General features: G+C 39.4%; 2 protein-coding genes across 3 annotated transcripts in view; both read right to left on the minus strand.

Moving 5' to 3' along the window:
• Positions 1-11105, minus strand: part of LOC127439801 (amyloid-beta A4 precursor protein-binding family A member 1-like) — a 37058-nt gene extending 25953 nt beyond the window's left edge. For both annotated transcript variants that reach the window (XM_051696012.1, XM_051696011.1), the window contains exons 1-4: positions 9492-11105; positions 4295-4405; positions 756-795; positions 123-268 (exon numbers count right to left, since the gene is read on the minus strand). In XM_051696012.1, coding sequence (XP_051551972.1) covers positions 123-268; positions 756-795; positions 4295-4405; positions 9492-11105 — 1911 coding nt within the window. The remainder of the gene's footprint in view (positions 1-122; positions 269-755; positions 796-4294; positions 4406-9491) is intronic.
• Positions 11095-15364, minus strand: part of ptar1 (protein prenyltransferase alpha subunit repeat containing 1) — a 110377-nt gene continuing 106107 nt past the window's right edge. The window contains exon 6 of the mRNA XM_051696047.1: positions 11095-11182. Within this exon, the coding sequence (XP_051552007.1) occupies positions 11177-11182 (6 nt within the window). The 3' untranslated portion in view covers positions 11095-11176. The remainder of the gene's footprint in view (positions 11183-15364) is intronic.

Here is a 15364-nt window from a genome sequence, read left to right on the forward strand (position 1 = left end):
TGCTGATCCTGAAGCAAATATTGCTTAGGAAGTGTCCTTATATAGGTTCAGAGAAGCTCAGGTTTACTTCTTATAATAAAGGTTTACAACAGCACATTACAGACAGAGCTGTTTCGCCTCACCTTAATGCGACTCACAGCCTCTTGAGCCTGCATCATGCGGACGTTTTTAGAGGGAGTCTTGTCTGAGAGCAGCTGGGTGGAGCCCAGGTAGTTAGCAGCAAATATAATACCATCAATGAGGTCCTCTGGGTCACATGGTCCTGGTACTGAGAGAGAGAGAGAAGAGGAACATTCCAGATCATTGTAAAAACATGATTTGGATGTGCTGTCAGAATTTTGTATAATACAGTATCTGAGGACCTGATGATGAAAATAAACTACAACATTTAAAGGTGAGGTGTGTAATTGTTTTGATGTTGAATACATTATTTTATCCCAGCTTATTGTGCAGAAACAGCTATAAGTCATTTGTAGGCTGATTCCCCTGAAAAATTTAAACACTATGAATCTGTGGCGCTATCAAAACATTTACTCTTTTTTTGGGGGGGAATTTGGTGATGCTATTGCTGAAGAAATTACGCACTTTAGCTTTAAACATAACAGTCAGTATTTTTGCAGATCCATTTGGAGACAATAGTGGCACAGAAATTACACAATATACCTTTAAAGGAAATGTTTGCACACATCTACAGCATTTCATAGCGACACTGTGGGAAAACAACAGAATCAAAAAGAGATAAGAGATCATCTCACCTTCTACATATGTGGGGAATGAAGCAAGACTTTTTCTTGACTGCACATAAAAGAACAAGGAAAAAGGTTATATAACAAGGTTATGTTAGGTATGGCATGTGTATTTCACTATTTCTTGCACTCTGCTGGCAGTAATTGCAGACTTTTTATATATTTTTGTGTATATTATATTCATTGCACTATATATTCAATTTATTCTTACAAATGACCATTACACTTCATCAGTTTTGAGTTCAAAATGTTTTTTGGTCTTTAATTTGGAATTTTCTTAAATTAGCCTCTAATATATATATATAAAAATACAGTACTGTGCAAAAGTTTTAGGCACTTGTGAAAAATGCTGCATAGTGAGGATTTATTCAAAAATAATGACATAAATAGTTTTCATTTATCACTTAATGTCATACGAAGTCCAGTAAACATAAAAAAAGCTACATCAATATTCAGTGTGACCACCTTTGCCTTTAAAACAGCACCAATTCTCCTCGGTACATCTGGACACAGTTTTTCTTGGTTGTTGGCAGATAGGATGTTCCAAGCTTCTTGGAGAATTTGCCACAGTTCTTCTATCTATTTAGACTGTCTCAATTGCTTCTGTCTCTTTATGTAATCTCAGCCTGACACGATGTTCAGTGGGGGTCTCTGTGGGGGCAATGACATCTGTTGCAGGGCTCCCTGTTCTTCTATTCTAATCTTTTCTATTTGCAAAATTAATGTTTGGGAGTCTAACATTTATATTTCCTATTGACACACTGAAGCTGAAGATATAAATAACCATCTTAAGACAAATGCTTTTGTGGAACATCTTATGTGCCTAAAACTGTTGCACAGTACTGTATATATATATATATATATATATATATATATATATATATATATATATATATATAGTATACACTGGTGGCCAAAAGTTTGGAATAATGTACAGATTTTGCTCTTATGGCATTCAACTGTAATGTATAGTCAGGACATTAATAACGTGAAAATTTACTATTACAATTTGAAAAGAAAATGTTCAGAACTTTTTAAACTACTTCAAAGAGTTCTCATCAAAAAGTCCTCCACATGCAGCAATGACAGCTTTGCAGATCCTTGGCATTCTAGCTGTCAGTTTGTCCAGATGCTCAGGTGACATTTCACCCCACACTTCCTGTAGCACTTCCTGTCTTGTCGGGCACTTCTCACGCACCTTACAGTCTAGCTGATCCCACAAAAGCTCAATGGGGTTAAGATCAATAACACTCTTTTCCAATTATCTGTTGTCCAATGTTTGTGTTTCTTTGCCCACTCTAACCTTTTCCTTTTGTTTTTCTGTTTCAAAAGTGGATTTTTCTTTGCCATCCTTCCCATAAGGCCTGCGCCCCTGAGTCTTCTCTTTACTGTTGTACATGAAACTGGTGTTGAGCAGGTAGAATTCAATGAAGCTGTCAGCTGAGGACATGTGAGATGTCTATTTCTCAAACTAGAGACTCTGATGTACTTATCCTCTTGTTTAGTTGTACATCTGGCCTTCCACATCTCTTTCTGTCCTTGTTAGAGTCAGTTGTCCTTTGTCTTTGAAGACTGTAGTGTACACCTTTGTATGAAATCTCAATTTCAAACATTGTATAGCCTTCATTCCTCAAAACAATGATTGACTGATGAGTTTCTAGAGAAAGCTGTTTCTTTTTTGCCATTTGTGACCTAATATTGACCTTAAGACATGCCAGTCTATTGCATACTGTGGCAACTCAAAAACAAACACATAGACAATGTTAAGCTTCATTTAACAAACCAAATAGCTTTCAACTGTGTTTGATATAATGGCAAGTGATTTTCTAGTACCAAATTAGCAATTTAGCATGATTACTCAAGGATAAGGTGTTGGAGTGATGGCTGCTGGAAATGGGGCCTGTCTAGATTTTATCCAAAATTTATTTTTTCAAATAGTGATAGTGCTGTTTTTTAGATCAGTAATGTCCTGTCTATACTTTGTGATCAGTTGAATGCCACTTTGGTGAAGTAAAGTACATTATTCCAAACTTTTGGCCACCAGTGTATATACAGTGCATTCATAAAGTATTCAGACCCCTTAATTTTTTTTCACATTTTATGTTGCAGCCTTATGCTAAAACACTTTAAATTATTAATTTTTTCCACATCAGTCTACACTCCATAACCCATAATGACAAAGCAAAAACCAGATTTTTGATAACTTTGCAAATGTATTAAAAAGAAAAAACTGAAATATCACACAGACATAAGTATTCAGACCCTTTGCTATGACACTTGAAATTTAGCTCAGGTGCATCCCATTTCTCTGGATCGTCTTTGAGATGTTTCTACACTTTGATCGGAGTCCACCTGTGGCAAATTCAATTGACTGGACATGATTTGGAAAGGCACACACCTGTCTACATAAGTTCTCACAGCTGAAAATGCAAATCAGAGCAAAAAACAAGCCATGAGGTCAAAGGAACTTCCTGCAGAGCTCAGAGACAGGATTGTGTCGAGGCACAGATCTGGGGAAGGCTAAAAAATTTCAGCTGCATTGAAGGTTCCCAAGAGCACATTGGCCTCCATAATTCTTAAATGGAAGAAGTGTGGAACAACCAGGACTCTTCCTTGAGCTGGCCGCTCGGCCAAACTGAGCAATCGGTGGAGAAGGGCCTTGGTAAAAGAGGTGACCAAGAACCCGATTGTCACTCTGGTTGAGCTCCAGAGATCATGTGTAGAGATGGTAGAAACTTGCAGAAGGACAACCATCACTGTAACATTCCACCGATCTGGGCTTTATGGCAGAGTGAACAGATGGAAGCCTCCCTCAGTGCAAGAAACGCTAAAAAAGCACCTAAAAGACTCTCAGACTGTGAGAAACAAGATTCTTTGGTCTAATGAAACGAAGATTGAATTGTTTGGCCTCAATTCTAAGCGTCATGTCTGGAGGAAACCAGGCACCACTCATCACCTGCGCAATACCATCCCAACGGTGAAGCATGGTGGTGGTTGCATCATGCTGTGGGGGTGGGGCAGGGACTGGGGGACTGGTCAGGGTTGAAGGAAAGCTGAACGCAGCAAAATACAGTGCTCAGGACCTCAGACTGGGCTGAAGGTTCAGCTTCCAACAGGAAAATGACCCTAAGCACACAGCCAAGACAATGCGAGAGTGGCTTAGGACAACTCTGTGAATGTCCTGGAGTGGCCCTCTCTGCCAAAGAATAACATTCATATGGCTAAATCCATTTTAAATAAATATTAAGGCAAAGGAGAAATACACTGTTTTAAACTTTAATCTAGTCCAATTAATCTATTACAACAGTATCTTAGATAATTTATAACAGATTCTAAATCACATTAGCAGACACAACGCCAGGAGTTTAACACTATAATATATGTCTAATTTCTAAGTATTTGTACCAATTTCTAATATACTTAATATAATTTCTAATATACTGTATGTACTAATGTCTAAGTTTCTGGAGTATTTACAGTATTACTAATATTAATAAAGAACCATACAATTTCAGCCAAGTTTCAGAGGTTTATTCACAGCCTCCTACCTCTTTACTGGCTGGAGATGGAGACTCAAAGCTGTCACTCCCATCATGTGACGGCAGGTGACGGGTGGATGACTCCGCACCCTGTGGGGAGGTGGAGCCGGACCCTGGAGACTGGAGAACAGAGAGACATTAATATTGCATGCCTTACAGTCTATTAATTTGTGCACCATGTCTGAAGAAATACAAATAGTACATGCATGGATGTATGATTGTTAACAAAAATAATTCAGCAGATGAAAACTAGAAGTGAAATATACTTTTGTCAACTAAAATAAAAATGTGAGTTACTATAAATGTGCACTAAAATACAAGTGAAAACTCCAGATCCAATTACAGGAAAAAATTACTTTTTCACATTTTCCATCAATGTTGGATGGTCAGATTTAATCTCCCAAGCCTGACTTTAGACTATCAGTATATTCTGTAGACAAGAAGCATTTGATGCAAAACAATCAACCACAGTTTGCTTACTGCATTTTCTGACAGCTAGTAGTAGTGTTATCACAGGTAAATGGAACAATGTGGTGCTGTGTTATTACGGATGAACAAAAACAATTATTTTCCTAACAAAATAAAAACTATTTATGAATGGACTAAAACTTAACTGAAATTGAAAACAAATACATCATGAAATAAAAATAAAAATTAATATCATTTTTAAAACTATAGTAACCCTGACAAGTATACAGATACATTGAGAGTACATTGTGGTAAAAACACAAGAAAATAATTCAAACTCACTTATTAAATAAATTAATAAAAGAAATTAATTTGAATTTAAAAAGTAAAGCAATGAGGTAGATAAAAACAAAAGAGAGTGATAAAATGAAAAGACATTATGCACAAAACTGATACAGTTTAAACTGCCAAGTACTGTCAGAGGTACTGTTGTTGGCAGTAGATTTGGACAGCTGATCAAGGAAATGCCAAGAACCTCCACAAAGAAAAAAAAATAGGTGAATTTCCAGCTCAGGGCAGATTTGTCTTGATTGCTCATTGCAGTCATGTGTAGATGTATACAGAAGCTCTCTCTAAAGAAAGTCTCACCTCTCTGAAAAGGGCATGTCTGAGTCAGAAATGTGAAATATGAGCTTGAGAACAAATGACTCATACCCTTAATAACCAGAGAACAGTAAGAATAAATATTAAAATCTATTGTTGTTCATTGTTTGTCATTATATTGTAGGTTAAATACTACACTGTCCCACACACAGAAAGGAATGGAAGTGCCTTATTTCTTCATCCTATACATAAATATTTATTTTATCTTACACATTCAATTAACACTTTTAAAGTATGAAAACCTTCAAAGATAAACCCTGAGCACATTAACACATTTGGCTCCTCACCTCATCACCATGGTGACGATCTACCTGATACATCCAGAAATTTTCCATGTCAATACGCAATTCCGAAAGCTCCAGTGAAAAAAGAAGAAAGAAGCTTTTTCTCAAGATATACTGAGGTAAAGTGCTACAGCAGACGTTGCTCTTTGTATAGGGTGTAAGAAAGAAGAACAACGTAAGGGGACAACTTCCTCTCTCATCAAACTCAAATCGACGAGTTCACAACGGCACCAAACAACAGAGAACACAGCTCCAGTTACAGCCCTACCTGGGAAAACTGTTCCTGGAACAGCTGATTTGAGATCACCAGACCACTCCTTTCCATGATAAACAAATATGAAGTTTTTTTATTTATATTTTGAAAAAACTCAAATGTTACCTTAATGCTTAGCATTATGGTGATGACAGCAGTATTGAGGACAGTGATAGAGTACTGTAGGGCATAGGACCATTCCTAACTGAAGAATCAGCAATATATATATATATGGTACAGTATATTTAGCCCTAGCCAAATTGTTTGTGAACATCCTAAAATCATCTTTTACTTACTGTAAAGGAAAAATTACATTCATATGGCTCAATCCAAAGACCTAACTGTTCATGGAACAGCTCCCCTTAGAGATGTTTTCTGAGACCACCACAATACAGTGCCAACCTCTGTAAACTCACACACACATTGCTGTTAATGTCTCCATCATGTTTGTAGGTGGAATAAGCAGCACTAATGAACTTAGCAAATAGTACTTGAAGTCACTGTTAGTAATTGAGCTGCTTTCGACTTTCTACTTGACTTTCTTCATTAATCATTCACTGAAATATACATAACACATTCCCCATACATTGAGCTTGTACAACTGAGTATAATACTTAGCATTAATAAGCAGCAGTGTGATACACCTTAAGCATTAACGCAGAGCAAGAGAAAAAAAGCTCTCTCTCTTCTCTGGTTATATGAGCCTTACTGAATTATTTACAGGCCATCTCTTTCTGTGTCTCTTGACTGCACTAAATAAATCATATTGTGGAGGGGAAAAATAACAGGCGTCTGATGAAATGTCAAATTCTGAGAACAACAGAGTATGGCAGTGGGCAGGACCCCACTGATCTAGTTGAGTGTTACTTTAATAGGAATTTTGGGATGTCTGAAACATGCTACTGGGGATGTTTAAAACTGTTAAAAAAGACAAACTCAATACCAGCTACTATGCATATGGTGCTGAAAATACAGCTTAAACCAGCCTAAGATGGTTTGCTGAACTTGGTTAGCTGGTTTAAGCTGGTCTAGATGGTCTCCCAGCCAGGCTAAGCTGGTTTTCAGCTGGTTTAGCTGGTCGGCTAGTTCCAAAAACCTCTCTAAACCCAGGCAACCGGACCAGCCTGAACAGGCTGGAAAACCAGCAAATAAGGCGGGTTTAAGTTTTTTGTTTAGTTTTTTTCCAGCAGGCAATAATTTAATATGTTTTGAGAAGCATCTAATTACATTATAATGAAAGAAAACTGCCGAGGAAGACGAAGAGGCAAAATACATATATATATAATATGTACGTAAATGGAAATGCTGTCTGCACAGTGAACAGAGTAATAATTGACCATGTACAGTGTCCTGTGCAACACTGCACTGTGAGGGATATAACTTAAAGTGCAAAAACAAATCCACCAAACAGAAAATATATCTTCACCATCTTTACAATCATTTATAACTTGAGCCATAATGGCAGTATGTGGTGGCTTGTGTCTTTTTAAAAAGCCACTGTTTTTTTAATTTTTTTTATTAAGTGCAACTCTTTCTTTTTCTCTGAATGCCACATAAAAGTTGTTCACTCTCACTAGAGTACAAAAACCCTTTGTTCACGAAGAACTGCCGCTAAATGAGGCCTTGTGCTCATGAATACCTCTCAGACAAACAATGGTAATTAACACTGCTGAAATAGGCAACAGAGGAGTTGAGCTTTTCGGTGTACCGTGAAAAAGTAGATGTTTGTTCAGCGAGAGAGATTATGTGTACTTTTTTAATATGTTGGAAACAGACAATGTGACAGATTCAACTGAGATTGATTACAATTATGCAGCACTGAATCTATTAATTATGCAAATGGTAAACAAAAGAAAAAGATATCAAAAACCTCAAGCACACAGCATGAGATCATACCATTAATTTAATACCAACCATGGGCACACTTGAATGACATCTACTCATTATGTTAATAAAAAGAGTAATACTTATCTCAGCTAATGGTGAAAAAAGAGAAAGAGGGATGTTGTAAAGAGTGAAAGAGAGAGAGGGAGGTGGGCTGATCTGATTCTGAAATAAATCAAGTAAAGACATGGTAATTTTGCTGCCTTTTACCAAGTGTTTATCTTTCTCTGTCTCTGGTCTTTTTAGACAACGCTTGTTGTGGTTGAGAAGCAGGACAGCTCCATTTGGCAAGCTGGTCATGCGTAGCACTCATAGAATACAGATGAGCCCTCTGGCCACAAATAAGGAGAGCCATTCTGAGTGCAGTCTTCATTTTCTAGCGACATGCAATTTGTCTGGCGGGGTGGCAGGCACCACTCACAAGAAAGAGACTCGCGTGTGTGCCACTGTCCTCTCCAGAAAAGAATAGTGATAGTGTGGTGAAGTCATAACATGTGCAATGACATGATTCAGCCTGTGAAACTGTAGCAGCCGAGGAAAACAACAACACAATTGTTCACTTTTTGACTGAGAAAGTTTTTTTTGTATTTTGGTACAACTGCTACAAAGACATAACAATGCACTATGTTATTTTAGATATGGGCAATATAAATCAATTTAATCAGTTTAACAACAGTTCTTGGTACATTATCAATCTATAATTAGTGGTCCATCAATATGGGTTTTTTAACAGCTGATGGGTGATATAATACTGATATATGATAAAAATGTTGTGATAGCAAAAAAGATGTACACAAAATCACTAAAACTAGTTTAGCACAATACTATCTAATATTGAAATTCATGAAAATATTCATTAGATTTTTTCAAGAGTCTGTAGAACTCACAACAAGGAACTAGATCTGCCTTACATGAAGGAAATGCCAGTGCTTGCAAGGCAGCAAAAGAATAGTGTTAAAGTTATATTTCAGTTTAAGATTTAGGCTTTGGTTCTGTGTAAATAAAATGTCGCATCTAAGCTGCATTGCAGTTTTAAGTCGTGCATCTTGTTTTAAGTCGGTTACACGTAGAAATCAACTCATAGTCTCTGTGCAGTGTAAATGCAGTTTTAAATAGTTAAATACTGTATATACTGTACAATGAAGATGAATCACAATTCAGTAGGCAAATAGATGTAATAATAAGACCAATCGCAATTTAGTATACAAATATTAGCATAATGTCATCGTTGTCCATTACATTTTGAATGTTGAACATTCTATCAGTGTACGACAAATGGAGACTTCTGAACTTAAATCTTACATTTCTTGAAAAGTATAATGTTTAAAAATACAAAAAACAAAACAGATTACACAACTAGGGCTGAAATTATCTACAGAACAAAGTTTGCTAGTATGTACGGCTGAGTTCATTTATATGTTAGGGGTTTAAAACAAAACCGAAGCAGAATGTTTGAGGAATATCCATAAAGTGATGCACTGCAAGAACTGTAATTACCACTGCTGTTAACTGGCCAAGCAGCCATGATTATCAGCTGATGTCCACATGTCGGTCTGCCATTACCAATAATGTCTTTTTTCTGAATTGCATTATAACTTCACTTTGAAAAACAGTGAAAGACAGAGCAGTGAAGATGAACGAAAACATAAACTAGAGAATAAAAACAGAAACACTGATAAAGACAGACATCGTGCATAATGCAGTTCATACTCACATCACCCCCCAGAGATGGTTGCAGGTCAGATTCAGCTGTAGGGCTCAGGTCCTGCCTCATTACCCAGATGGGTTCTTTGGGCTCATCAGGCGTGTAAGGCGAGCGAACTGTCCTTGTCTTCACCTCCTCTATTGCCTCTTTGATGTCCTTAATAGCCAGTGAGATTGCGTCTCTCTTTTCACAGTTGCTCTTCACTGGAGCTGGCTCTTCTGTGGGGCTTTTGAGAGGCTGCTCTCCACTCTCTCCTTCAATCTCTGTCTCTGGGGGTTTGATCTCCTCTGTTTGGCCATGGGCCTGGTGCTCAGACTCGGGCCACTCTTCTTCCTCCTCCCCGTACTTGTCCAGGCCCATAGCAACACGCCCCAGGCTCTGCGAGCTGAGACTCTCCTTCACCTCAGCCACAATCTGGTCAATGTCTTCGTCCTGCTCGCAGCTGTCGGTACGGGGGTAAGGGGCAAACTCTGCTTCCTTTTCTGGACTGTCCGACTCCCCATCAGATCGCTCGTCGTAGTGGTGGAGCCTGGAACCAACAGCCTCTTGTTGCTGGAACAAGTCCTGCTCGAAGAGCCTAAATTCCCCTCTACGCTGCTGTGGAGTCTGTCCCTCAGCTTTGGTTGAAGGGGCGTCTGATATCTCTTCATAAACGTGCTCCTGGAGGGTGTATTCAGCATAAGGCTCAGAGTAGGGCTCGTCTTCTGATGGTCCACTTTCACAGGCCTCTCCTTCCCCGGTGGGACTGCGGTGCATTGGCTGAGTGTAAACATAATTGGAGTAGTTGGGGTTTAGTGTCTCTGCGTCATGGCTCTGGGACCTGTCGGCATTGGGCAGGGGCTCTCGAGGAAGCGGTGGTGGCTGAGGTGGGTACTGGGGTTGGGGGTAAGCTGGACCACCGTGCTGTTGCTCTGACTCAGCGCTTTCGGTGTACTCTTCTGCTTCGGGACGCAACGGGATGCCATATGTTGTTTCATCCTCTGGTTCAGCTTCCAGAGCCATGACCGCATCCCCTTCTGCCCGGTCCGTGTGGTTGTGGAAGCCACTCTCGGTGCTGGCGGATCGGGCCAAAGCGCTTCCTCCTTCTCCCTCGTCCTCCTCGGCTTCCTCCGGCTCTCTGGTGGGAGTCACAGGCTGTGTTGGGGAACTAAGCTCCTGTTGATGTTCCAGTCTTTGCTGTTCAGCTCTCTCTGCATCTCTCTGTTGTCTCTCCCGTTGTCTTTGTCTCTGCTGCTGTGCCCGCAGTCGGGCCTCGTTGTCCCCCTGTCTGCGGTAACGTGTCACTGCAGGTCGCGGTATGGGCTGCTGAACAGGCTGCTGCTGCTCTGTATCAACCTCTTCAACTGGCCTCCTTGGAGCACGTGTGCGGTTCGTCCCTCCGTTAGATCCCTCGTACCTGCGGTAGCGCGGGGCCCCCTGCTGTAGGGACTGGTGGTGGTTGTTCTCCGTACCATGGCTGCTGTGGTGGTTGCGGGTGCGATTAGAGCGAGAGCTGCCATCTCCATTGTCATGGCGTCTACGGTGGGATGAGGGGGGCTGCTGGCCCTCGGGGCCCCTGCGCTCAAGGTCTGACTCATGTGCCTCTCTCAACTCCTGGCTGTGTGGCGCCTCCTGGTGGCTCATGGCTATAACAGGGCAGGGTCTACACACAGAGCATTACTTCTCCCAGGCAGGGCTCCACTCTCAATCTCAACTCAAACCTGGAGATATCCAAAACAAAACAGATATAAACCTTAAAACATCAAATCTCATTGAGAAAGATCATTGAAACGGTGTCCCCTGAATGAACAGGTGTGGGGTCATTTAGAACAAAATCTATTCTAAAAAAAAAAAAAAGGGAGTTTTGAGTGTGTTTCGGCAGTTCAGTACAGCTCGTCGGGGCGAACTTTTAAGCAAACTTCTTACTGGTTGCTAAACACCACTGTACGATTGTTTCCAAGAACATTTCATGCGATTTTTGTTTTATTAGTCTATAAAGGAATCAAATCTACTCAAATACTCTAACGTGCCCTTTCACTCTTTTGTTTTATATGTTACTTCACTCGTATGCCTTCTGCAGCAAAAAGCCATTAACACATCTGCCCAAAGTAAGGGATGCCTCTCTTATCATAATTTTTTTGTCTGTATTCTGACCATTAACACTCTTTTATACATCCATCTTTGCAGTAGTATCAGTGTCATCATAAAATACAATAATAGTGTGTAATTGGCACATATTATGGTCACGTATGGCATGTTAATGCTTTAGCGCTATGAATTCAGAATGTAAACAAGACAATTTAGGCCTACACCTTCTGCATATACACTGGATGTTTTCTTGTTTTTGGCACCATTCTGAGTAACTCTAGAGACTGTTGTGTGTGAAAATCCCTGGAGATCAGCATTTACAGAAATACTCAAACCAGCCCGTCTGGCACCAACAATCATGCCACGGTCGAAATCACTGAGATCAAATTTTTTCCCCCATTCTGATGATTCATATGAACATTAACTGAAGCTCTTGTCCATATCTGCATGATTTTATACATTGCACTACTGCCACATGATTGGCTGATTAGATAATCACATGAATAAGTAGGTGTAACGGTATACCTAAAAAAGTGGTCACTGAGTCACTGATTCATGCATACTCCAGTCTAAATGTATGAAACTGAGAATTATGTATGGCAGCACAATTGAAGTATCTCAATAGCTCTAGGGGCAGTGGTAGCTCAGCGGTTAAGGCTCTGGGTTACTGATCAGAAGGTTGGGGGTTCAAGCCCCAGCACTGCCAAGATGCCACTGTTGGGCCCTTGAGCAAGGCCCTTGACCCTATCTGCTCCAGGGGTGCCGTATCATGGCTGACCCTGCACTCTGACCCCAGCCTAGCTGGGATATGTGAAAAAGAAGAATTTCACAGTATATGTGCAAATGTATAATGTGTGATAAATAAAGAAAATTATAATTAATATACCTGTCTGTTCTAAGAGCTTGCGGCTCCTCACTACGCAATACAGCACCTAGAAATAGCAAAGAGCTGTAGAAAACTCTCAAGCTTCACTGGCAGACCTTTTGTGACTTCACTTCATAATACAGTCAGTAAGAGGAGGATCTCCTTATGCATCAAAAGCAATGATACAATAACAGACATGCCCTCCTGCCAACATTAGCTATGAGAAGCACCACAAAACACAGTGAATAAGAAGATAATGCAATCATTTTAATAAGATATTCAAAATGGAATATACTGTAGCATGACATATTCAAATATAATGCTATCTGACCTGCCACTTCTATACATTAGGCTCTTCTTTTTCTGTCCCAATGAGATCCTGAGGGAATTCCTATGCATTAGGTACAGGCAAAAGACAGCACTATAATCTAGACTACACTGTAAATGTGACCTACTTCGACAATCCTTGCCAGAGCAGTGAAAAAACAGTCACCATCAAAAAAAGAGGGTCTCAACAACCACAGCAACACATGAATTCATATATATCAGTGGTTCTTAAATGGTGGGAAAATGTTTCCCAAATTATTTTATGATGATGTCAAAGGCCGTGCGTCCAGTCAAACTTTACAGTATTTTACAGCAAAGTAAATTTGTCATTTGATAAAAGCTAGCCATATTAGTCAGATCCAAATATAGACAGGCTGTGTTACAAAACTATATAAGGAACTGAAAAATATGACCCAGGCAGGATTAAATACAGATTTATGACAATAAACATGGTTTGTGCAGACCATAATGGGTTTTGTGAGATCTTTAGAAATTTATAATTTTTTCTATTCTTATTCTATGTAAATACATTTTCATGTTTTTGGGCCAATGCATTTCATAGTAATATTAATACATTTCATGTTTGATTTTAAGGACTTTTACATTAATTAATATTGGCATTGTGAAAGGTCACCACTTAATGTCCAATATAATATCAGGGTCTGCACACACACAAAGACACACATACACTTTTGCATATTTGACAGTCTAAATGTCTTCAATAAATACCAAACTTGACATTTTTGGAGCATCTTGGCTCGCATCGGTTGACATTTTGCGGCACGTTTCCATCTGGAACGAGACGTCGTTTGAGACGAGATGTGATCTTGTTTTAAATCAACACAAAAAATTTGCCACACTTTCATTCGGTGCCTGACAGTTTACCCAGATTGAACAGCAGTGTCTTAAATATTACCTTGTGAAAGTGAACTAACCATGAAGAAAACGCAACATTGTAACTATTTAAGCCACTGTTTTGGAACAAACGCCTTAAATCACTCTGTTACAATTGTTTATGCTCACGCGGTACTCTTGTTGTTATTTCGGCAAGCTCCATGTGACAGGGAATCAGAGAGAGTTGCAGTGAGTTGGTATGTCTCACCCCTCCACCATTTTGTATCAACAAGTGTCATACCTCTGACTGAAGAGAGCGAAATCTCAGCAAAACAGTCTGCATGTGTGACACCCTCGCCCAAAATCAAGTTGCTTGGAGTCTGCTAGTGTGGTGCCGGCTGAAGCCCCATATCTCAAATGATGGGAAGTGGATAGAGGTGATATGAGCACACAACATCATACGGCCAACTAAAACATGAGTCACCGCAACAAATGTGATGTCGGTGTCCATGCATGATGATATATGGCATGTTGTTAGAGATGTCATGTCAGAAAGAAGGCGTGTGTTCATGTTGCAGTGAGGTCTGATCAAAAGTAGTGGTGCACATACAGAAAGCATCAGAAGGCTGCAGTAATTGGCCTAGACATGAGATAGTGGTGGATTGCCAGAGGAAATGAAAACATCGGTGAGCAACCCCCTCCTTTCCCTGCATCAAAACACAGGCTTAAAACATCTTGAGGGCAACAACCTTGCTGATTTGAGCCAGGGGCCAAAAAAGTCAGTACATGCACTGTAAACCTTTACACATATGCAAGTGCACAAACGCACCCACACACTGCAAAAATTGGTTTCTTAAAAAACGTCTTGCAAATTCTTTGTTTTAAGTATATATCTAATAAACTTTAGTGAGGTTAATGCTTAAAACAAGAACAAATGTTCCCTGAAAACATAATATCTTACACGTAGAACTAATACTGTATTACACAATTTTGCCTTTCAAGTAAGTGTATCTTGTTTTGAGGATATTATCATTTTGACATTTTTTATTGGAAAATAACATAACAATGTTTTGCAGCACAACAACCTGATTTGGGACAAAAATGTCTGTACACACACCCATACACACATACTGGTGCACAAATGCACTCATACACATAGTCAGGAGAGCTCCAGATATAGTGGCGAATCCCTCTCCCCAGCACAGTAAGGATGGGGTGTTCAAAGACTGTAGAAAAATGTCTGACTGTGAAAACTTCCAACTTCTTCCCTCTCTAAGCAACTGACACACCTGGCTCCTTCCAGGAGACTTCCCAAGAAGATATGAAAGAGATAGAGAGAGCGAGATAGATAGTGAAAGAGAGAGAGAGAGAGAGAGAGAGCATATTCTTGGCATAGGTGAGTCAGGCAAATCAATCAACACTGGACTGACAGACCTGTGATCCCAGAGGGATGATTGTTTACCATTATCGATTCTGCACACACAACATCTCCTTCCTTCCAGTAGCCCAGAACAACATCTCTAAGAGTATACAAGCATAATACCTATAAAATTAAAATCTTTACAGATCCTATGAAATCAAAATTAAAGATTTGTGGCTTTTAGTACCTTTGAGTTTATCGATATGCTAGTGTACAACTAAAAGTTGACAAAATACATTTATAAAAAAAGTTTACATAAAAAGCAGATATAAAAGGAGATAAAAGTAGCTGTGACCTGCTCCATCATTTTGAGTGTCACTAACCCAGAATCACATTTTGAGTTTTATAAAAAAAAATTAAAGTAAAGAA

The sequence above is a fragment of the Myxocyprinus asiaticus genome, chromosome 4, assembly GCF_019703515.2.
Source record: "Myxocyprinus asiaticus isolate MX2 ecotype Aquarium Trade chromosome 4, UBuf_Myxa_2, whole genome shotgun sequence".
NCBI lineage: Eukaryota > Metazoa > Chordata > Actinopteri > Cypriniformes > Catostomidae > Myxocyprinus > Myxocyprinus asiaticus.